The sequence below is a fragment of the Physeter macrocephalus genome, chromosome 5 (assembly GCF_002837175.3).
Source record: "Physeter macrocephalus isolate SW-GA chromosome 5, ASM283717v5, whole genome shotgun sequence".
Lineage (NCBI taxonomy): Eukaryota > Metazoa > Chordata > Mammalia > Artiodactyla > Physeteridae > Physeter > Physeter macrocephalus.
In genome coordinates this window covers 2593011-2616685 of record NC_041218.1, presented here as the reverse complement: position 1 = coordinate 2616685, position 23675 = coordinate 2593011, and the positions used below count along the sequence as shown (strand labels likewise).

The window sequence follows — 23675 nt, the reverse complement described above, 5'->3', positions numbered from 1 at the left end:
TTACAAGCGGGATTGGGATAGTTTATAAAAAGAAATCATTGCTAAAAATTTTATCCGGCTTTTAGTTTATATAGCTGGCTCCTAACTCATATGTATAAATGGATTTGGCTCAAAAATGAAGTCACATACACTTTTATAGTAACAGTGGCTAAATAAAATGAGAAAAGTGACTTTTTAGGCATACCGCTAGCCACGTTTGTCTGTCCCTTTCATAATAGTTGATTTAATAAGCAGGCTTCTGAAGAAGTCTTCTGTAGAATAAAATGGATGCTTTGTGCGTGAAGTGGAACTTGCAGGTGGCCATAGTGTAAGTGGTGCGTGTCTTAATTTGTTTGCTTTTAATTTTCTGTGCACATAGAATGGGACCAGGAGTAAAGTTTTATTTTTAAAAATCTTCCGTTTGTTTTGCTTATTAGGTAAGTGTGGTTTATCTTCTTACATTCACCCAATTGGTAATGATATAATGAAGGACAAATCTATTTAGAAGTATTTCTACCTATATTCTTAAACATAGTTTAACTCTTTTTTGATTACATGGGGAAAAATCCTAGTGAATATTAATTATTCTTGCATTTGAAACAGTGGGCCCTCTGGACCTGTTACTATTTCCCCAGAATGCCCTGGCCCCTGTACTTTTTGAACTTCTGTTTTTCTGTCTTCCCCTTAATGTCACTTCTAGCTCTGTGTAGCCCTCATCCAACTTCAGACTTGCTGTTTCAGGTCTGTCCTAGACTTTGAAGTTAGGTGACTGAGTTGATCAAGATTGCTTCTAAAATGACAAGCAAGCCCCAATGAGGGGAGGGGGCTTGGCTCTGTGTCTTGTAGGTGAAGTGCACGGGCTCCGGGGGCACCAGCCAACGCTTCAGCTACGTTTTGGTCTTATAATTCCTAACTTCTAAGGTTTATTTGTTAACAGCTGAATTCTAGATAGAATAAATCCTATTATATTCTTTTGCAAAGGATCTGTGAGTGATGATATCTATGACCTTTTTTAAGAAAATTATTACAATTTTAAACAAATGCTAAACTTTTAATAAACTTCCCTCTTTGGATGCTTTTTTTAAGAAAATGATTGGACTTTTACAAAGATTCTTCTGATAGACTTTCAGAATGGTTTGGGACTGGCATATTAAAGGCATTCCTTTTATATGCCACTAATATTCCAATACTGCAATTGGCAGCATTTTGATTCTGAGGAGAGTGCATGAGTTCAAGGTCAGAGAGATTGACTTGTGCTGTTCATTATAAGCAGTTATTCTGTGACAGATGAGTTTGAGATCAGGCTGAAAATTCTGTACGAAAAATCAATAGTTCTAATCAGGCCCTTTCAGGTCATTTACACCCCACCTTTTGTTGGTTCGTCAGAGGAGAGCCAGATAAAACCTGTGTGACAGCGAGGCCCTCCCTACTGTTGCGGTTTCCGTTTCAAACGTATTTTGATATCTTAAATGAAGAGTTTAATTGGTTTCAGAGTTGTAAATGAGTGGAAATTTACGTTATTTCATTTTTAATATTCTGATAAGATTTTCCAAGTTAGCTTTAGCTGTGTCATTTTTTTTTTCCCTCCCCAGGGGAAGGAGTTATACTGAAAGTCTGTAAGCAGATTTTGAATGGCTTCTTTCAAATCCTGAATTAAAGGGTTGTTAGAAAGTGCCTTTTCTTAAGTTTGCTGAAACAGACTGGAACCATCACGTAGCCTTGTACTCTAAAGTAAACCGTGCGTGTTTTCTGCTTCAGTTTCCTGATGAAGATGAAGAAACGAGGTTATACCGCTTAAAGATAGAAGAACAGAAGCGCCTCCGGGAAGAGATCCTGAAGCAGAAGGAGCTGCGGCGGCAGCAGCAGGCGGGCGCCAGGAAGAAGGAGCTGCTCGAGAGGCTGGCACAGCAGCAGCAGCTCTGCCCCCCGCCAGCCCTGGCCGGGCAGGAAGAGCAGCTGTCGGCGCCGTCGCCCGCCAATGGGAGCCCGCCGTTACCCTTCCCGGGGGCCCAGGTCAGACCGCATGTGAAAAACAGACTTCTCGTGAAAAACCAAGAGGCCACTGTTTCAAACGTTCCACCCAAAACATCCAGTTTTGTGCCATCTGGTGCTAACACGCAGTATCAAGGACAGCAGATGAAACCACTGAAACATTTGAGACAGGCCAGAACCATACCTCAGTGTCCAGCTCAGCACAGAGTCCTGCAGGTAAAGCCTGCAGACGGGGAGGGGCCGCCACCCCCCTCACAAACTGCTCGAGCCGCGTCCCTCCAGGGCCGGCCCCCGGAGGCCAAGCCTGGCGCGAAAAGGACTGTCATGCACCGGGCCAACAGCGGTGGCGGAGACGGGCCGCACGTCAGCTCCAAGGTCAGGGTGATTAAGTTGTCAGGCGGGGTAAGTTGACGAGGTCACCAGTGCCTCTTGGAATCTATGTTTCACTTAGTATGTCCTAACTCCCAGAGAGGATTTTGGAAGGAGGGGAAGTGAAGTTGCCTGTCTTAGAACCATGCGCACCAGCCTCTGAGGCTCCCCGCTTGAAGCTGGTGTAAGAATTGTTGTTTCAGTCCTGCTTCCAGTTGGGACCCATGTTTCAGTTGTCTCTTGAGTCTTAGTGAAAAACCAGTGTGACAGTTCCTAAATTAGACGTTTCTCAGTTTTAGCTTCTTTTTATAGATAATTTATGCTAGAATCATCAAGTTTGTTTTAAAAATAAAATTTCCTTTACCACAGAACGCATAATTTGTTGTGTGTAGCTTTAGGTTCAGGGAGCAGCATCTATGGCAGCGGGGGGCGGGGGGGGCAGTGTGTGTGTTGCTCTTAAGCAGCGTTGTTTCAAAGACTGTTTCTCGTCTTCCAGTTCAAGCTAATTGTCCACCACCCCGCCCCCATTTGAGGGAAAAAGGGATTGACGGTATTCTAAAGTGAAATCATGTGCGATCCTACCATGTGCTTTCAGAAGTGGGCCACCCCTCATTTCTTTCTTCACCTCAGAACAGTGCCCATTTTAGAGCATTTTCAGTAAAGCACAGTAATTGCAGTTTGGATAAATTCAGTATTTAAACTAAACAGAGTTGCTGCAGATAGATTCCCATTGCAGGAGATTCTCCCGTCAGCGTCTGTAGAATACTTGCTTCCTTATTAATTCTGCCGTATAGTCTTTATTTATTATAGAAGGTGGCACTCATCTCTTGCTTTAATTATAATGGATTCTGCAACAGACTCTCTTTGGCCCGAGTAACTGTCGTAGTCTCTGTCGCAGCTCCCTGTTGTGTGCAATTTGTGTTACAAACTGGGGAAGAAGGGGGAGAACCGTAAGACACGGGCTCTTAGAGCAAACCGGCTGCAGATGATTACTTTTAAAACCACAAAATGTGTACAGTTAAAAAAAGAAAAGGACTTCTAACTCTCAGGTCACCCGGGGAGAGCAGCCCCGCTGGGAGCGGGCAGGAGTTGTTTGCTGCGCTGGGTTGAGGGCAGCTCCTCGTTAGCTGCTTAATTGCTTGAGTTTTAATTGCTTTTGTCTCTAGGTTTGTAGACCAAGGTGTGACGTTTTTCACATGCCATAAGGAAATTTGTGATAGAGCAAATCTGTTGTTTCTCACCTCCGTTCATTGTGATTCAGAACGTTGATAAGTAGATGGCCTGTATTATATCAGATTGTTTAAATATTGTATGAATTTATCATCTTCAGGCGAAGACCCAAGTGTTCATCAGTTCCCGGTGTCTGTGTGGCCTTTTTGCTTTTGACCGTGTTTTAATCATACTTTGTCGGTGTCTCATTTTTTTACTTGAGTTAGAAACTTCTGAGGCTGGGCCGCGGGGCGATGGTTTGGGAATAGGCCTTTTCCCTGGGCAGCCGCCAGTGGTGCAGTGTGGGCCTGGGCACTCTGGGCTCCGGCAGACTAGGAGGTGCGGGGCGCGGCTCTGCTGTCCACAGGCAGCCTGCAGCTAACGAATTTATCTACTTCAGCAGAATTTATCTACCTCAATTTTTGCTATCTTTTTTCTCCAGTGGAAAAAATATAGCTTTTATATCAGACCATATTCCAAAATCATGCTATATAATTTTACAATACACAGGAAAACAACAGAAGAATTTTACATGAAAATATCTGTCTGCCAAACTTTGAAATGGTTTTTTAGCTCCCTTTTTAATTAAGTTAATTAACCAACATATTCTGTATATTAGGATTTATTCCAATAATTCCTCCCAATAGCATGTTGGCAGCTTTCACCTTATCAGAGGATAAATGTCTCCTGTTTGTTTGTATCTCTCTGAATCAGAACAGACAGTGTTTCCATAATGGCCTGGGTTCTTGTGTGTGGTTTTTTTTTGGTGGGTAGGAACTATTTGTAACATACCCATTGTGCAAAAAGGAGACAGTTCTTGTAAGTGCTAAGTATGCTCTCATTTTTCCTTTTATTTGTGTCCCTGCTGGGCCTTCTCTCCTTTCATGTACCATGGCATTAATGCCCAGGGCTGTGTTTGTTGTGTGCCTGGAGCTGAACCAGCCACCCTGGTGAGGGTCTGACAGGGGCTTAGCATCTGGGAGGATTGACTTGTATATCGTACCTGTGCAGAATTTTATTTATGCATTTCCGGTTTATAGGTACTTGTTTAATAAAAGCATTTCATTGTCAGTTCACGTTCTTGTATTTTGCTATGAGCCCAGGACTTCGTCACATTCTGTTAGTGCAGAAGTACAATAGATATTCTATTTATAAGCTTTTCTAGAGAAATTTACTTTTCAGAGAGTCAGTTTGATTTCTTTCACTTTTTTCTAACCTAAACTGGCATCGAATGTATTAACTAAACTATCCTTTGCACTCCGTGGTCTCCTCGTTCCAGTAGTTGGTCTTCAGACAGGACGCAGGACTGTCGCAGTACATAGTGCTGTTCTAGAAGTTGTGCTCTGGTGGTGATCACAGTAAAAAAATGAATCTACAGGATTCTTAGGAAAGCAGAATTTTCTTGGCAGTCTTATTCTGGTGTACAAATTGAAAATATATTACAGCTTAAATTAGGTTTCTTTAGGCGAACTTTTACCTGTGAGGCAAGTGTGAATCAATAAGGTCTTCTCTTTTGTCATTTTCCATATTTCATTATCTGTAATTAAATAATTTATCTTTGGATTTTATTAAATTGGGTTTTTTGAAAGGTGAAAGAAAGAGCCTGAGTCTTAAGACTATAGGTTTTTCAGTCTGCCCTTTCATTAATTATACTATCTTCAAAGTGATTTTAATGCATACTGATCATCGAAGGAGAATTTCTAGTCTTTTTATCTTGTTCCTCTTTGTTAGAGCTAATGCATTACGGACATGGGAAGCATTTTCAAAAAGAACGTATGAAAAGTCTTTCTTGGTGTTGGTTCTCACACAGTCCCTGACCAGGGTCTGGTCTGGGTTTGTAGCTCACAGAGTAGTACCTCACTTTCTTCGGGGGCCGTCTTGGCATCATGCCGTTCCGAAGCTCCTGTGTGGGGCGTGGAGGTTGAGGGCCCTCGGTCACCAGGAGGGTGTGGTGAGGTGAAAACCATGTGGCTGTGTTTGAGGAAGACCCGGGGCTGGATGCTTGTCTATTATTTATTGTCTTGGGGACCCTTTCTAACACGTAGAAGGTGCTTTATAAATGTCCATTTTCTTTTTGGAATGCTCCTAAGGCCCCTTCTAGAAATACATTCCCTGATTTTATGCCGCGTAATAGGTAGTAGCTACTGTTTATCAGGTGTTAGCATGTTTTCACAGCATCCTTATGAGTTAGATCTATTATTGCCATTTCATAGGTAAGTAAGTTGAGTCTCAGATAGTAGCCCAGGGCCACTCAGCTACTAACTGGTAGAGTGAGGCTTCTAAATCCTGTGCTTTTTACCTTTTTTTTTTTTTGTGGTACGCGGGCCTCCCTCTGTTGTGGCCCCTCCCGTTGCGGAGCACAGGCTCCGGACGCGCAGGCCCAGCGGCCATGGCTCACGGGCCCAGCCGCTCCGCGGCACGTGGGATCCTCCCGGACCGGGGCGCGAACCCGGCTGCCCTGCATCGGCAGGCGGACGCGCAACCACTGCGCCACCAGGGAAGCCCTACCATTATTTATAATAGCTATTTCTGCTGCTCCTTTTCCTCCTGTGTTTCTTAGTTCTAGATTAGGGAGAGTAGTCTACTTTTTCCAGTGAGTTTTTTAAGGGGGGCTTCTAGGATAAGGGGGTGATTTTGCTTGCCAACCCCAGTTGGTAGTGACTGGCTGCAGAGTATGTTGAGAAGCGTTTCGAGGTGTGCCACAGCACCCTGACTGGTGAGGGGTATCAGCTGTGGGGTCAGGACCGGGGAGCGGCTGGGTTTTCATCATGCCTGTTCGGGAGCCTGTGTGGAGTAGCCTGGTATGGTAAGTTAGAGCGAGGGACGGTGTACCCGGCTGAGTGTAGCTGTGACTAGCTGTGTGCTAGAAATGTGTCTTTGAACATTTCTATGTAAATCAAAGTAGATCAGATTTTCTATTTAAAATTGAAATCATTGAGGGAATTTGAAATTTAAAGGGACCTTTTGTTATGAGGCTAATCAATCTCTTTGTCAATTTTAGTTTTTTCCCATTTATATTGTCTGGATTTGTTGGGTGAGATTTAAAAAGGAACAAATTAATGCTACTTATAAAGAGTGTTAAATGTTGGTAAATATTGCTTCTAAAATTTCATGTGCCTCCCTGAATATTATTTATATAAGTAATCTAGTTAATTTTATTTGATGGAATGGTTCTCTTTTTATTATTTAACACATAGGAATAGTCTCCATTTGCTCATTTCTCAGAAAGCCTTTTTTTTTTTTGCGGTACGCAGGCCTCTCACTGTTGTGGCCTCTCCCGTTGCGGAGCACAGGCTCCAGACGCGCAGGCTCAGCGGCCGTGGCTCACGGGCCCAGCCGCTCCGCGGCACGTGGGATCTTCCCGGACCGGGGCACGACCCCGTGTCCCCTGCATCGGCAGGCGGACTCGCAACCCCTGCGCCACCCGGGAAGCCCAGAAAGCTACTTTTAAGTATTTAATTTTCAGAAACCAAAAGAGCAATCTTGTTAAATCATAATTTCCGAAATTCCCTGGTGATCCAGTGGTTAGGACTCCATGCTTTCACTGACGAGGGCCTGGGTTCAGTCCCTGGTTGGGGAACAAAGATCCCACAAGCTGTGCAGCCTGCCGTGCCCCCCTGCCCCCAGTCATAATTTCACTCATAACCAATACGTAATCCAGAAAAACTCTTCAGGTAATAACAGAGCGTATATAAAAATGTAAAATGTTTACTTAGTGTAAACTTAGTATAATCGTTCTCAGCCATGTTTTGTGATTAAACACCAGAAAAAAGAATTAGGACTAGCAAGTGCCATGCAAAATTTGTTTATTCGGGAATTTAATCAGGCCTGCAGCTCTGTCTTCCAGTTTAGGGGAAATGGGGAATCTTTGCGATGTTTGTATCCGGTTACCTGGCCCAGATGAACCCGTGTCCTCCTCAGAATGAGGCTAAGCTTCTCCCAGGGTGGCTGTGAGGGTTAACTGTCGTGACATAGGTGAGATGAGTGGCACAGTGCTTGGGCACATGGCAGTGGCTCAGTAGATGTTACTACCCTTTTAGTTAAAGGCAGAAAAAGTGTGTTCTTACAGTGTTCTTGAAGAAAACGAAAGCATATTCTGAATTCAGCTGCTTTATTCTAATTGAGGTCATGAAAATTTTAAGAATTTGGCAGCAAATTAAGTAAAGAGCCCTTTGTTCTGCTGGCCACACAGAGAAATGGGAGAAGCACAGAATGCCTCAGCAGGAAAGCCAGCTGTCCAGCCGTGATACTCTTGTATTTTACTTTTAAAAGGCTGTCAAAATGCTTCACGTAGAAGGTCCCAATTTGTTTGCGTGAGCTTTCTTTTGGGGGTTGGTGTGCATTTGTAGATTTCTTCTCTTCCTCAAAAGTTATTCTCAGATTTTCTCTAGTGCGATGGTGTGTGCATACCTGATCTTTTTTTGTGGAGTGGAGGATGTTTAATTTTGATACACGTAATCTGAATTTCAGAGAAGTTGCAAAAATAGTATAAGGAGTTTCTTACACTGTGTATCAGACACTAGAAACAGAAGTGCTGGTCTTGGAGTCATCTGTCAGTCTTCGGGGACTCTAGTCTGAGAAGGGAGTCGCAGGTTGGGGATACAAGTGGTCACCCTCGCGGCCTCCCGTTCTCTGGACGTGCCCTGTTGTTCTGTGGTCTGGCCGCCTTGCTCTTGCAGTTCGAGTGCAAGAGCACTCGAGCAAGAGTGGTCTCCCCGCTCCGTCCACACTCACACTGCGCCCTTTTTGGCACCGCACCTGCCCGCCCCCGCCACGCCCTGCCCTTCTCTGCCCACTGCTGGAGCTGTCTCCTAGTCACTGCTCCTGACTGTGTCTGGGTTTTCCGCTTCAGTTCATTTTTTGTCTCAAATACATTATAAATATTTAAGAAACATTTGTTGAAATAATAGAGAAAAGAAGTAGCTTCTCCCTTTAAAAATACAGGTATTGTTTACAGTTTCTTTATGGAAATATCCGAGGAGTTAACACAGTGTTGTGTCGTCCCCGCCCCCCAGTACTTCTGATTATAAAAGTAATAGCTGTATATTGTAGACATTTAGATGACACTAGTAAGCAGAGTATGAGAACACCAAAAATAGCATTAATCCTTGTTAATTCAGTTTACAAGATGCGATTGTATCATACATTTGGCTGCTGTTTGATGAGTCTGTGGTGATGACTCATTCTTGGGGAGACCCATGTCCCAGGCCAAGGCAGAACAAGGCTCACATTGTGGATGTCATTCTGTGACTCGCCAAGCTGCCTGGCCACGGCTGGAGGACTCAACTGTCCTGACTCATTGGTTTCTGGTGGAAGCTGACTTGAGGCCGTGGTTTCGGGCAGTACCCAAGAGCTGATGCCGTGCTGGAGGACCAGGAGCAGAAAGCAAGTCAGATGAAAGTGAGTTGGAAATGGGTAGTAAAGGACAGAACTGCAGTGGGCTTGTGATAGAGAAACACCTCTGGGAAGCTGAGTGTAAGAGAAGCTGCTTTGACACAGGTAGGGGAGCCAGGAGAGGCCCTGCCCAGATGGACAGGGAGTGGGGGTGGGCATGGAGGCACCACTGTCCGAGGAGGTGAGAGCCCAGACTCCCACCTTGCTGACCCCTGGTTCCCTCTCGTCCTGCCATCCCTCTCCTCTCTGGTGGGGAGAGTGGCCAAGTGGCTGGTTGTAGTTGGGCCTCGTTTGTTGCCTGATCGTTTCCCTGTTAGAGGAGCTGATGAGCAGTCAGATGGCCGAAAGGCAAATAAGAGAGGAAGAAAAATGGGGCACGAGTCTTGATTAATCGCTTGTTTGATAAGATGTATATTCTAGAATCTTCTTTTGGAGGAGAAGCTACTGTGCATAAATCATGTTTTTAAGAGCTTTGAAACACTTTGGTGGGAAGAATTGATAACTTCTAGAGGCATGACATTTTAAGCATTCTTAAACATGTTGACCTCTAAATTTGGGCAAAATAGACTACTGTTTATTAGAGGACAGAAATCAGTTTTAATGAATTAGAATTGTCTGCACGTGAATTCATAGGTGTTTTTAGGCATATGGTGTTTCTTTCAGAGCGAAATAAGTGGTTAGATCAGAAATAATTCTCTTGTAATCCGGAATCAGGATTTGCTAGCCCACCTTCTCCAGCAGAAAAGGAACCTGCCTTCTCCGGCGTCTCGCGTAACTTCCCTCTCCTCACTTCGAACGGCTGCCAAGAACAGGAGCCTCGTCATCTGCGCCGGGAAGTCGCCCAGCGCTCTAAAGTAGGTCCTTCCCAGCTGCCCATCCGGGGCAGAGTGGAAGCGTCCGCTTTCCAGAGTCCGGAGCTTCAGAACCCTACGGGAGCGCTCTTGCTGGAGAAGCCAGAGTTCATGGGCCCCTGCTGCTGGGTGAACCGCAGTCTCCCTTCTAGCAGTCCTTTCCTTTTTTTAGATTGGTAGGTCTGTGCTGTAGAAATTGGAGAATCCTGGGGCATCAGATCCCCTCACAGGCTCAGGGCTTTGGTATATTTCTCCAAAGGCCAATTAATTTTGCTTTTAAAAGATTCCCCAAACCTAACTAGTTTCAGAAAGGTAGAATGTTGAGAGAGAGAGAGAGAGAGCACTTGAATAACTGTGCCGTGTGATCACCGTAAGGCGAAATCCTGGTGCACCTACCGGTTGAATCCTTCTTTTCTTCAGGAAGCCCAAGCAAGCACTTGTGAGATCCCTTTAATCTTATGGATTTTGTTTCAGTTCAACCCGTGTAGACCTGTCACTGGAATTTTATAGGAAGCATTTTAGATTTAAGTTGCTGCTTTTACATGTTTTGCACGCTTGCCGTATGTAAGGATAATTCATTGCATAGAATAGATGGACACTGCACATGTGAAGTGTCCTCACCTCATATCATATTGCAGCAGTTGAATTAGGGAATTGACACAGGAGCCTGGATAAGAATGTTATTAGCCTGTTTATTTTCTTTTATCTTTTCTCCTTTAAGTAGTAGTCTCAAAGACAAGCTAGAGCATGAAATGTATTTGTGTTTAGAAACTTCGTAGAGCATGCGTATCATTTATTGTCCAGATTCTGGGTGAGCTTTCTGAAGATCACAGGGCTAGGCCCAGCATTGCTGTAGTTAATAGAAACCTGCTCTGTGAGGTCTGTGGGCTGGCAGATCAGCTGCATTGCCATGACAGTGAAGTAGGCCTTATCGAAAGGAGAATTCATAAGAGGCTGCCCTGGGACCCTAACCACTGCCCTTCTCTGTGTCCCGACAATGTTATCTGTCCTCTCAGTATGGAGTATCAAATGTCTGTCATGAGTACAGAAATTAATTCAGTGTCACCTGAAGACATGCAGTCAATCTTGTAGAGGTTTTTTCCATAAATACCTTTACAGAAAGAGTTGCCGGTTTGGCGGGTTTGGGTTTTGGGGTTTAGAAGAAGATAAGGAAAATTAATTTTTCATCAGGGTTAATACAAGCTAGCAGGGCCACAAAGGCTGAGAAAAATGGTTGGGGAATTTGTCAAGTGTTGTCACTCTGGAATAATGCTGCTCAACGTGTGATAGGTGTAATCAAGAGTTGAGATTTCTATAGAGAGGGATTAATCAATTTGCTCACTAGTGAATGCGAGCCAGCGATACCACTTCTTCATGATGTTTAAGAATGAAAATAAGATTTGATCTGTCAAATTGCAGGCTACCCTGACAACATCAATGGGCATTTTAATCTATACATTTAAACAATTTGTTATAAATAAATTTGTCATGCTGATGTTGGTGGCTACAAACCTCATTTTTTGTAACGATTAAGCCGATAAAAAGGGTTCCCTAAGCTTACTTAATTCAGGAAGTGCCTTTTATATTTAAGAAAAACTGCTCTCAAAAGACATTTTTATAGTATTCATTAAAAGATAATTATTTGTAGGAAAAAAACCAAGAAAATATTTCCAGGTTGGTCTAAGACAGGCCAAATTTCTTTTCTCTTCGTCTAAACACACTGCTGTGTAAGGAATTTAAAAGGGAACTGTGCCACCCTAGAGAAATGCACTTGCAAAGTGGATTTCCTTTCTTTGAATGGAATGTAATCTGCCATCCACAGATGACTAGCTGTTTCCTTACATTAAGATGATAATGTAACTTAATAAGTTTTTAATGAAACTTTCAGGTTTCTGAAAGTCCTAATTTGAATCGACAGTATTTTAAAATTTACATAACTAATAATTTTGGGATCTCCTTCAGTGCTGTTAACTCTATGCACAAGTTGTAGAAGACTTCTAAATAAATAGGTGGCTTCAGTTGGGCTTGGTTCTCATTCACCTTTTTTCTGTGTCTGTGAGTATGTGAGAGTAGGTGTAAAAAATCTGTTTCTGGCCACAGCCTAGAAGCGAGTGGGTTGAATGTTGCCTAGTGCTAACCGGAATAACTGGGATTTAAAATTTATGCTAAGAATTAGCTTTTCGTTGTGCTAATTTGAAAGAAAATAATTGTTCTCTCAGTTGAAAAAAAAATCTGCTTTTCTTACACAATGAAATAATTTATTACTTACATTTAAGCCTTGAGTCCTCAGCATGGTTTCCAGAAAAATGTCAGCGCAGAGCATTATAGTAAACCTTCATTTCCTTAAAATGATTTCATTGAATGATGATTAGTCCGTCCCCTTGTTTCCAACCCTGCTAAACATAGTTATGTTAGTATAAGCTCTTTGCCTACGAGGTTGTGTGGAGTCCATGCTTTGGAACCACTGAGGCAGGAAGTCCTAAAAGCACTTACTGTATGACCAAGGATCTCGGGTTTTTCATTTGCAAAGTGAGAATAATAATATTTACCTTGAGGGGGGGATTGAAGGAAAACAGTCTCTGCACAGACCCTAGTGTATGTACTGCTTGTCAAATTGAAGACATTCAGCAAACAACTCCATCCGTTTCCCATGAGTGGAGCATGCGGAACGATGCCATTCAGCATGGCGATGGAGAGCCTAGAGTGCCTTGGAAATTTGTGCTACAAAGTTTATTACATCATTTGTGGCTGTAGAAGTTGTAAAACATTGTCCTGAATATAAGTAACTCCAGAGCTTACCCAGACCTTCCCGTCACTTGTCAGTAAGCTGATGATAGCAGTTTTTCCCCAAAGCTGGGCCTTTGTCATAATCCCTGCCTGAAACATCCCTCTTTCTTGTTCATCGTTGGCTCACCAAGTGCTGTCGTCTGCCTTCTCGGGGCTCGGTCCTCTTCTCTGTCCTGAGGATGCCGTGGTGACCGGTGCTCCCCGTGGGGCTCCCATTCTTGTGAGCGTGACAAGACTGTGAGTGGTGATTAATGCTGTGAAGAAAAATAAAGCAGTTACGTGGCCTGGGAAACCTTAGGATTGGACATGCTGGGGGCCCCCTCGAGTGAGCGGGTCAGGCTGGCGGCTGCTGAGGCTCCCCGGGTGGGGAGGAGTAGGGGTGCTCTCACCGTGCTTGTGAGTTTATGAGATGCAGACAGAGCGAGGAGACCGCCAGGCGGTGAGGTCCAGACCTGCAAGCACTCTGATGACAGGCGTCGTTTACTCTGTCTTCTCAGGCCATCTCTTAGAAAGTCCTAAATGGAGAGGCTTTTTGTGATACCTGTACCTGTATTTCTGAACTGCAGATGGGAATCAAGCTTACTTTAAAACGTAAACTTGTTTTGAAAGGAAAATAAAAGTTTAGAACTTTGTTTTTCAGGGTGTTTCTCTCACCTAATATTGTCAGACATAAATTATCACCAGTCTCTTAACTCAAAATAGCGGTAAAGAGTATTTTTGTTTGGGGTGTTTATTGACTAAATGTTTCTGTTCTCAATCCCCAGTTTAAAAATCATCAGGTCACCACAGCGTTACATATTTATCACCCAAATACATACACACAGTGTATACCTTAAAAATAGGCAGATATCCTACTTTTGGTGCAAGCTCGTCTTTTTAAATAAAAGTTTACTATCTAGATCATCTACTTTTTTTTTTTTGGGGGGGGGGGTGCCGCTCCTCACGGCTTGTGGGATATTAGTTCCCCAACCGGAGATTGAACCCAGGCCCCCAGCCGTGGAAGCACAGAGTCCTAACCACTGGTGGCTAGGGAATTCCCTTTTTTTCTCTCTCTCTCTTTTTCTTTATCTTTCTTTTTCTTTTTCTCTTTCTTTCTTTTTTTTTTTTTTTTTTTTTTTTTTTTTTTTTTTTTTAAAAGATCATCTACGTTTTTAGCTCTGGGTTGCTAAAGAAAATATCTGCAGTGATATTCACCATGTTGTCCACTGTATATATGGACATCATTCCTTTTAGACTACATGTACCAGCTGATTACCGATTTGTACAGCATGACAGTATGTTTTCTGATGCACCCAGTATCAGTGCTGAACTGAAGGCTGGCCTTTTTAGTATCACAGTGGCATTTAGTAAATACGTATGTACTAATTGACAGTGGCTATAACCTAGTATCCTGATACTGTAATCTTTTTTTTTAATAGCACGTTCAGAACTACGTAGTTTTTAGAAGCCTGATCTACCGTTGATTGTTTTATTCAGTAAATATCTCAATGCCATCTATATGCATAGAGAATTTTGGCTTGGTGAACAAAAACAGACTCACCAAAGTCTAAGCCACTGGTTTCTCTAGACCCTTACAAAATGGCATATGCTCTAGGTGTCCATAGACTTTGCCCTCCTCTGATGAGCTTCCAGGGAGTCCGTAAAATGGAAGACTTTCCCCAGAGAGCTAACCATACATAATAGCCAGTTCATTTATCCACATTCATGAAAAAGGTAGATGGTGGAGAATCAGTTAGTAGACTGTTAGGTAGCTGAGCTGTGTGGAGAATTTAGTGACCCAGTGCCACCTGCATCTATGGCACAGCCTCTGGTGGGACCTGGGGGCTAGTGTGAAGTGTCAACCCATGTAAAAAGATGTTTTTGAGAACAGTGAGACTTAACACTTGAATAGTGAATTTATGACTCTTATACTAACATAATGTCAATATGATTTTAGGTATATTAGTAAGTGATGCATTACTGGCTTTTAAAGATAGGAATATTGTATATCCTTAAATTTTTCAATTTTTTTTTTCTTTTTTCGATATGCGGGCCTCTCACTGTTGTGGCCTCTCCCGTTGCGGAGCACAGGCTCCAGACACACAGGCTTAGCGGCCATGGCTCACGAGCCCAGCCGCTCCGCGGCATGTGGGATCTTCCCGGACCGGGGCACGAACCCATGTCCCCTGCATCAGCAGGCGGACTCTCAACCACTGCGCCACCAGGGAAGCCCTTCAGCTTTTTAGTATAGAAAATTTCAAGCATATACAAAGAGTGTTCACATAGCTTTTCAAGATAAGAACTTGGAAAAATTGTGTGCTGAGAATAGGCCATCCCTGCCTGGCTGGGGTACCTGCTCACACCTTTTGGATAAAAGATGTAATGGAGAAGTTTCAAGAAGCACAAGAAGCAGTCTGACTTTATGTGGATCCTGGTCCTGCAGAATGGCCTGCCTTTCCATAGTGCTTCCATTTTCATTTGGGGAACAGTCTTCCATCAGGTTGGAATAACTCCCAGCAGGATCACATTTCAGGCAATTATAGCCGACATTATAGAGTCACAGAACATTATGGGGGGACCCACCTGGTTCAGCCATCCTCAGCCCTGGCTGGACAACATCACTGGAAGAGCCTTTAAAATATGCTCATATCTGGGTTCCAGCTCCAGAGGGTCTAATTGGATGGTTCTGGGTCAAAGCCCAGGAACACTTAACACCCGAGAGCTCCCCAGGTGACTAACGTGCAGGTCGAATACCCCTGACTAGTCTCACACGAAGCATGATGTGAGCTGTCGATTTTGGTAGATTTCCTTTATCAGGTTGATTTGTCCCTTCTGTTCCTAGTTCATTGAAAATTTTTATTATGAGTGCTTTTCCTGTATCAGTACAGGTGGTCATGTGGTCTTTTCCTCTACTGATGTGGTCTGATAACTGATTTTTGAGCGTTAAACCAACCTTGCTTTCCTGGGGTAAATCTTACTTGGTTATGGTGTATGATTCGTTTTCTGTGTTGCTGAATTTAGTTTGCTAGTGTTTTGGTGAGAATTTTTTTCGTGTACATGTATGAGGGATACTCTTTTGTGGCTTTTGTTTATTTTGATGTCTTTGACTTTTGTAAAAGGGTAATACAAGTCTGAGAGAATGAGTGGGAAAGTTGTCCCTCCACTTCTGTTCTCTGAACCAGATTGTGTAAGATGGGGAGTCTGTCTTTCTTAAATAGTTGATAGAATTCACCAGAGGATCCATTTGGGCCTGGGTTTTTCATCTCTTAGCCTGGTCTCCTAGGGAGGCAGCCCTGTTGCTGCCTAGCTTAGTGGTCAGCCAGCGTTCAGGAATCGATGGCGCTCGGTGTCTCGCCCTTGGCCGGCGATCTGTGTGTGGGTTGCCCCCTCAGACCCCTCCTCAGCTCTTCTTCTGGCCGTCCCCCCCGCGGTTCCCTGTCAGCCATGTGGGGAGGACTTGTCTGGGCCTCCAGTAACTCTTTCATTTCTAGAATTTCCTCATTCAGTTTCTCGGATTCCTGGCTGGTCTGCTCTTGTTCCAAACAGGGCTGAGGCCGGAGGCCAGCCTGTGTGTGGGTGCTTGTGACTCAGAGGACGAGGGGCGACCAGGGTGCTTGTCGGCCTGCGGGCGCTCTGGGGGAGCCCCAGTGCCCAGGGTTGTGTCTGCAGGGAGGAAGGCACTGGGACGCGCCCAGGATTACAGCCAGCGCCGGGGACAGCAGGGCGAGTCAGAATGGTGACCCACTTTCATCAGGTTTGAATGGGAGTTAAAAGTTTAAAGCCACTGCCTATACAAACTGTCAGATTTTAGCAAGAATGCTCATGAAAATGGAAAAGGCATGTCGAGTATGAAGTATTTTTAAAGTCAAGCACTATTTCACTGAACTCAACAGCACTTACTTTAGTAATTATAGACCTCTTGAGTGGATACAGTAATTAAAGATCTTAGTTTTAAATTTGAAAAATACTATTAAAACCCAAACACCCGTCAAATAAGAAATTTCCTTAGTGGCCCTAGTGAAATGGCAGGCTTGATGGTTTTGCTTCTCAGTTGAACACTGATCGAGGTGGACCCCGATGCTGGGGAGGGATGCCTGCTTGTGCGGAGACTGACCAGCGTGCTGCCTTGGTTTCAGCAGGGAGGAGAGAGCGATGGCTTCTTTCACCTGGAGGGCCAGCCTCAGCGGCTCCCTCAGCCCCCAGAAGTGAGACAGCAGCCTGCCCGCAAGGTGACGCTGACCAAGGGGGCGCTTCAGCAGCCCCAGCACCCTCCGGTGGGGGCCCACGTGCACTCAGCCGGCCCTCCAGGCATCAAGAGCATCCAAGGAATTCACCCGGCCAAGAAGGTACTGCCTGTTACTGCCCCCGTCCCAGGAGCGTGGCGCCATGACGCCAGAGCCCCGTGAACCCACTGATGGGAGTGCCTGGCACAGCAGGAGTGCTCAGATCGTGGATAAACGAACCATAGTTTCCTTCGCCCTGGCTTTGAAAGCTAACGTGTTCACAAAAGCGCTTTCCTCTTGTGACTTTTTTAGTGGTACGATGCTGGGAAATCACCCTAAAGCCAGGCTGCGGGTATTTCGGGCAGCTCTGAGCTATGCTCTGGGGACAGCCCTGCACAGAGCCCAGCCCAGTGCTCCTTCCTCCCCTGCCAGCCGCTCCTCCAGAGACTGCTTCCTCCTCGTCAGCCCAGTTCGCAGGTGGGAAGCCTTTGGGGGTGAAGTATGTGCCCGAGAAAGTGCCTCTCCCGCCCCCGGCTCTTCCCTCCTCGCTCCCCCACTCTGGGGGTCGAGGGGGTGTTTTCCTTCTCCGAGCTCAGTGTGGGAGACGAGGTGTGGGCATCCATTACCCCTTGTGAATTTAACCTTCCCGAGGACAGGAGCGTCCCCCTTGTTCCCGTCATGTCCTGGTGGGGACCTCCCCCCCAGCTTCTGGTGAGGGTGTCTTTGTAGCTTTCCCAAGGCCCCCCTCTCTGCCTGACAGCAAGGTCCCCTCTTGGCGCAGAAGCCGGATGCCCCTTGCCTGATGACCTTAGGGTGGAAGAGGGGCAGCAATACCTGCTCTGAGTTTCTTCTAGGAAGCTCTGAACTCTGCCAGTGCATCCTCTCTGCTTGCCTTGCAGTTGATATTAAGGAGTAGTTTAGCCTGAAGACCATTCTAGCTCTTTGAAGTAATTCAGTTAGTCTGGATTTATTTTCTCATAAATACCTTACGATAGAGGGACAAACAGAATTGGGACATTTTTGCTGCAGGTGGCACAGGCACAGACACATTAAGTCATATCTTCAGAAAGACTCTTTAAAAATTGCTCCAGTCTAAATTTTCTTCAGCCAGGTGTTGTCCCTGGGTATGCGATGAGAAAAACCGTAGAAACCGCCCCCCCCCCCCAATACAGCTGTTGTACACATAGATAAAGCACTCGCGTTTCTTCATCTTCAGCCTCAGGTTACTCTCCTATGAAAGTGAGGACAGTAATCTTTCCTGTCTTATTTAGGCTCTTGTGAGGGTTTTATAAGAAGATACATGGTGCCTGGAATGTAAGCCAGCACTTGGTAGAGGATGTTGTTATTAATGTTACAGAACACAAGAATAGTTATTTGCTGCTGGTTTCCAGGCAGTGAAGCTTGCACTTTTTGATGGTGTTTTCCCGTGTGACTTCTCTTGAAATACCCTTCTGCACTCCAAGAACTCACTTCACAGGAGTAGTTGTGTCACCTTCAGTGGAATGTTCAGAAGTGTTGCGTTTTTTTCTGTTTCCCCTGTGTGTGGTACCCGTTCATGTACTAAGGTTCCATTCTGATTTCTGTCTGCCTTCCTCTCTTTCCTTTGCTGTGATGGGACGGGAGGTCATTTTTGGCTCTTTCTCCCCCGACTCTCGGGCAGAATTGGGCAGGATGTCTGGAAAACCCAGTGAGCCCAGTCACATCCGTGTCTGTGTTTCACTGTTGTCCTGATCTGGGGGATGCTGGTGCTTTATCTAATTTCCGGATTAGAAAAGACCGGAAAGCTCAGTTGTTCCTTCTTGTTTAAAAGATCCCAGAACAGTGGTTTTGAGCCCTGGACGGGTTTAAAAAATGCTAAGGTCTGGGCCCTACCTTAGGCCAGTGCTATTGTAATTTCGGTGGGGGACAGGGGCACTCAGTCGTTGTAGTTTGGGTTTTTGGTTTTGTTTTGAAAGCCCTGCAGAGGAGTGTCATGTGCAGTGGTGCAGCCGGTGGGAGACTCCTGCTGCAGAATCTGCCCTCCAGGGTACGTAGTGTTGTGGCTTGGGGTGACAGGGAGGCGGCTGTGGGGAGCGCCATGCACCGTCCCCTGGTCCCTGCTGGCTTTGCCTGGGATACAGTGGGAGAAATTCGGGCTCTGGGGCTGATAAGGACTGGACCCAGATCTTTGTGTTACTCGCAGCAGGTTTCTGAACCGCTGTGATCCCGCTGCTTCGTCTACAGAATGATGGTAGCACAGAAAGTGCCTACCTAGTACCATGCTTGGCACCAAGATGGGTGCAGACTTTACTACTTCCTTTTCCTTCCTTTTCTTTCACTCCAGTTTGCTGGGTACTGTGGTCTTATTTAGACATTAAACCCTTTTCTGATAGTGGATAAAAACTACAGAAGGTCCTGTCGCTCACGGTATATTTTAATGGATTCTGATTTGTTCACTTTTGTATCTTAGAAGCTGTGAACAAAACCCCAAGCTTCAACCTTGAATAGTTCCTTTTGTTGTTGCCAGGTCATCATGCACGGGAGAGGCCGGGGAGCGGCAGGTGCGATGGGCCGGGGCCGCCTGATGCCGAACAAGCAGAATCTCCGGGTGGTCGAGTGCAAGCCTCAGCCCTGCGTCGTGTCTGTTGAAGGGCTTTCTTCATCCACTACTGACGCCCAACTGAAGAGCCTGCTGATGTCAGTAGGACCCATTCAGGTGGGTCACCTGGGGCCCGTTCTGTCTGTGCCCTTTGTCCTTCCCAAGACTCGGTTATTTCTTCATTTAAAATCCCTTTGTGTTGGTTACTTCATGTTAAAACAGTACTCTTGAGAAGAAAGACAAATATTTTATCTACTGTGCACACTTGATGCCAGAACTTTTGCCTTAGGGTTAGATTATTTGGAAATTATCAGGTGCTCAAAAACGTTATGAAATATTTATTCTAGCTGAACAAATTATCCTTTGAAATCCTCAAATTATCCTAAAGTTCTTATATGCACCCAAACACACAATCTTTTTGCTCTATCACACACTTGTTTTGTGTGTAACAATTTAAAAATTTTAAAGTATTGAGCCTTTTGACCTTAATTTTCAGAAATAGCCTCACATGTTAACACCTGTGGAACTTGCTTTAGACTTTACAAATGTGAAATAATGTGGACTATATTTTGGTCTCTTAATTTTAAAACTGGCTAATTCTAAATGTGTGAAGATGTCTGCTGAGCTGGCTGCAAATAGGTCTCCGGTGGTGTTGTAAACAAAAATTGCCACTGAAATCCCTGATCGCTCCAGCCTCTAGAGCCCTGGAGGTAAACCAGCGCAGTGGGTAGACCTGGTTTTCCTTGAGCGGCGTGTCTCTAGTCCCCAACTCTGGCCTCTCCTGCCAGCTCCCCGCCCCCGTCACAGCCGTGAGCAGTACACCCCTCCATCCTGCGCCAGGATCCGTGTCTGAGGCTGGAGCACTCGGGAGGATGTTTGATGCAAATCGTAGGACGTGGAGTGTGAATGTTAGATTTCTGAGTAAAAAGTGCACAGAAAGGGGACTTCCCTGGCGGTCCGGTGGTTACACTGCAGGGGGCACAGGTTTGATCCCCGGTCGGGGAGAACTAAGGTCCCGAAAGCAGCATGGCCAAAAAAAAAAAAAAAAAAAAAAAAGAACACAGAAAGCACAGGGTGCTTTCTTTTAAGGTTTCTTTTGCTTCATGGGTTAATGGGGAGACAGAGTTGACACAAGTAATTAATTTTTAGTGTATTTTAAGCCTTCATCTACCATTGGGTGTTGACAAGAGTGAGGCGTAGATGGAAGCCCTTCCGAGATGATTTTGTTGTTTAGGTTTAACGACTTCTGCCTTCATCCTTGGATTCTCAGAGAGATGGTTAAGCTTAGTTTTCATGTGTATGTAATAGTGAAACGTTAACCGGAGACTCTGGCTTCTGTTTTTAGTAGGGTCAGTTTCCCAGCTGTGTGGTCAGGAATGGCTTGTCAGTCATCAAGAGGCATTAAGCTCATGGCCAAGGAGAGTTGTCCTTGGACGGTTCGTCATAACACGGATTAATTTGCAGGAACAGAACTGGCATTAGAGAACTTACGATGCATTAAAATATGGTTATCCTGAGTGGGTTCGCAAACAAATGGCGGTTGAAAACTTGGGGTCAGATCACAGTTCACCAGGGAGCCTGGAGTTAAAGACCCGGGGCCTAGTCCAGTCTGTTCTCTGAGGGCTCGTGCTCCTGCTGTCTGTGTTTGGGTGGGAAGTGGTAGCACTGTTGCTTTCCACACGTGACCTGCTCGTTTTCTGGGCTTTGCTTCCTCCTACGGAGTCTTGATAATTCTGCTGAGCATCCTTGAACGTGGTTCAGTTTTCAAGAAGTGTGAATGGCAGCGCTCTTGCTGCTTACAGCACTGCGCGAGGCTGACTGCCCTGCAGAAGTTAGCTTGGAGCCGCTGCTGAAACACCTAACCTTGGTTTTATCCACCTGCAAAACTGAATTTTGAGTTCTGCATTTTGGGAGCCATCTTTCCTCCCATTTGCCTTTTCTAATTTTTTTTTCTCCTGTTCTGGACAGAAGGATTAGAGATCATTGTGTTAAAGTAAAGTTTAACTGAGGGCACTTAAAGCCAGGCAAAAACAATGTCAGGTGTTTTAAGGGCTTCCCTTAACTAGAAAGGGAGAGGAAGATAGGAAAATGAGAGTGGCGTTTTCTGAGTTACATCAGGTACCCTGAAAATGCCACCATAAAAAATCCCCGAGTGTGATGAATCTAGCACTTACTCAGTAGGGCATGTTTGTCCCTCCCAGGGAGCAAAAAGCAGAGCTCTCCTTTCTTGCCGGTCTTACTTAGTTCCGTGGAATGGTTTTGAGGGAGAGTTTATAGATTTTGAAACACTGCATTCACAAAGTGCTGAGTTTCTCCATTTAAAAACAAACTGATCTGTCAGTAGCAAGCTTCTGCCAGCATTAGATAGCTAAAGAATGATATTGCTAGGTATAAATTTTTTAAAGGCGTTTATAACAAGACTTCATTGTGGTTTAACTATAAGTACACTTCAGAGGGATGGTTAGGGGACCCAGGCCCCCGGCCCCGCTGCGCTGGCTGGCTGGCTGAGGAAGAAACGTGTGTCAAGCCTCTGGTGGGCTGGGCTGTGGTGCCACCTGGCGTTCACTTAGTGTAACAGCAAGAAGTGGTGACTGGACTAGGAAGACCCGTTCCTTTGGGCCTTTAATTATGGGAACGGCAGTCATAGCACGTCAGCTCTGCTTCTTTACTGTGGTGGTGTCACTCCCCGGTTAGTGTGCTGTCCCCTTAACCTGTTCTCATAAGCCTCTCTAAAGAGTCCTTTTTAAAGATATTTATCTGTAGTCTCCCGGACAGAATAAGGAAAAATGATAGGATTTTGTAGAAGTGTTCTGACCAGTGGTAGAAAGGACACAGGAAGCATCGCAGCACGTTTGAGAGTTTCAGGTGAGAGGGTGCAGTGAGAATAAGCCCACCTGGTACTCTCTAGCAGTGATATGGAAAGAATCAGAAAGAAGGTTCTGCCTGGACACTGGGGGGGGTCTTGCTCTTAGGGAAGGGAGGGGCCGGCTGGGTGCGCGTGGGGCTCCGGGAGGCTGACTCGTGCGGGGGCATGGGGGCGCCACAGACAGGTGAGCCTTGCGCAGGTGGCCCTCCGGTGACCAGCGCACGTTCCCACGGAGCAGCCTCCCGCTGCGTTCCGGAAGACTGAAGCCGAGTTAACTCCTAGGGTCAGGAAATAAGCGAGTTACAACTTCTGGGCCCCTTTGCTTAGTTATCCTTATTTCCCTGTTTGTGGGGTTTTACCTAAAACTGTTAAGAAAAATGTGTTATCCTATAGAGAAACGAAATGCCATGGTGTAAAAATAAAAGTATTTTCCTTGTTGTGATCATCACTAAAATAAAAAGGCGGGCACTGGCCATGAGCAATGGCAGTAATAACAGCTGAGGCTTAGATTCGGCCAACACGTGCCTGGCACCGTGCTGTTCACTTTTCCCCGGCCTCTTTCCTGATGTCTCCAACAACCCTGGAAGGCAGTCACTAAACCGAGAGCCCGAGTGACCGGAGTGGCCATGGCGGCTCATTCTGAAAGCTGCCGGGCCCTCCGGGACGCGGCGGTGCAGCAGCAAGCGTCGGGCCTTGAGAGAGGGCTTCGGTTTCGGTCCCGAGTCTGCCATTTATCGGTGTGCAGCTTCCCAACCAAGTACTTCACCTACGTGAGTCTCAGGAACCACACAAGCTTGCAAACGCTGTCTCCTACCTCTTTCACCCTTCCCTGGCGCCACCCGGAAGGGGGAATGGAAGAAACGCGGAGGCCTCCACATGCCATTGAGGGGAAGCGTGTACTCTCGAAAGGCGGCCTGTTGTCCCAGAGCAGAGTCCTCTGGGGAGTTCGCGTCAGGCTGCTGAGGAGAGGCCGTCCGGGACCCACCAAGTTGGCCAAGCTCCCAACGCGGTAGTTCCAGGGAACCAGACACTTGGAAAGCCCTCATTCTGGCGGGTATCTTGGGCCGCCCAGTGAGGGGGAGCCCTTTTGAGCAGTCGTGTAAGGTGGGGTCACAGAGCATCTCGCCTTCTGGGATGAGACCATCTTACCTTCTTTGCGTCTGGTTCTGGCTGACCAGGGATGTCTGGTGGGTGATGTGGAGAAAGCTGGGATCTCAGTGAAAGCAGTTCAGTCATTTTGAAGTTCAGGACGTTTGGGAAGGAAAACACCAGGCATAGTCGAATGTAGACTTTCCGAAAACCAACGTCACGAGGTTTAAAGAAAATACAGGCGTGGCCACATGATCTGAAACTGTAATGGGAAAAACTGTTAATTGGAGGCTCCCAAACAAAGTTCTGAAAACATTGTTGTAAATAATCCCAAAAGAAAAAAGAGGATTCCAGGCAGA

At 45.6% G+C, this 23675-nt stretch overlaps 1 protein-coding gene across 7 annotated transcripts in view; it reads left to right on the top strand.

The window, feature by feature from the left end:
* The window catches only part of RBM33 (RNA binding motif protein 33), a 117843-nt gene that overhangs the window by 86913 nt on the left and 7255 nt on the right, over positions 1-23675 (top strand). For 3 of the 7 annotated variants that reach the window (XM_028489520.2, XM_024127972.3, XM_055084722.1), the window contains 3 exons: positions 1738-2373; positions 16697-16906; positions 19290-19478. In XM_028489520.2, coding sequence (XP_028345321.1) covers positions 1738-2373; positions 16697-16906; positions 19290-19478 — 1035 coding nt within the window. Of the gene's footprint in view, positions 1-1737; positions 2383-16696; positions 16907-19289; positions 19479-23675 lie in introns of those variants that run through there. The other 4 variants (XM_028489519.2, XM_028489523.2, XM_055084723.1 and 1 more) reach the window with 3 other exon arrangements.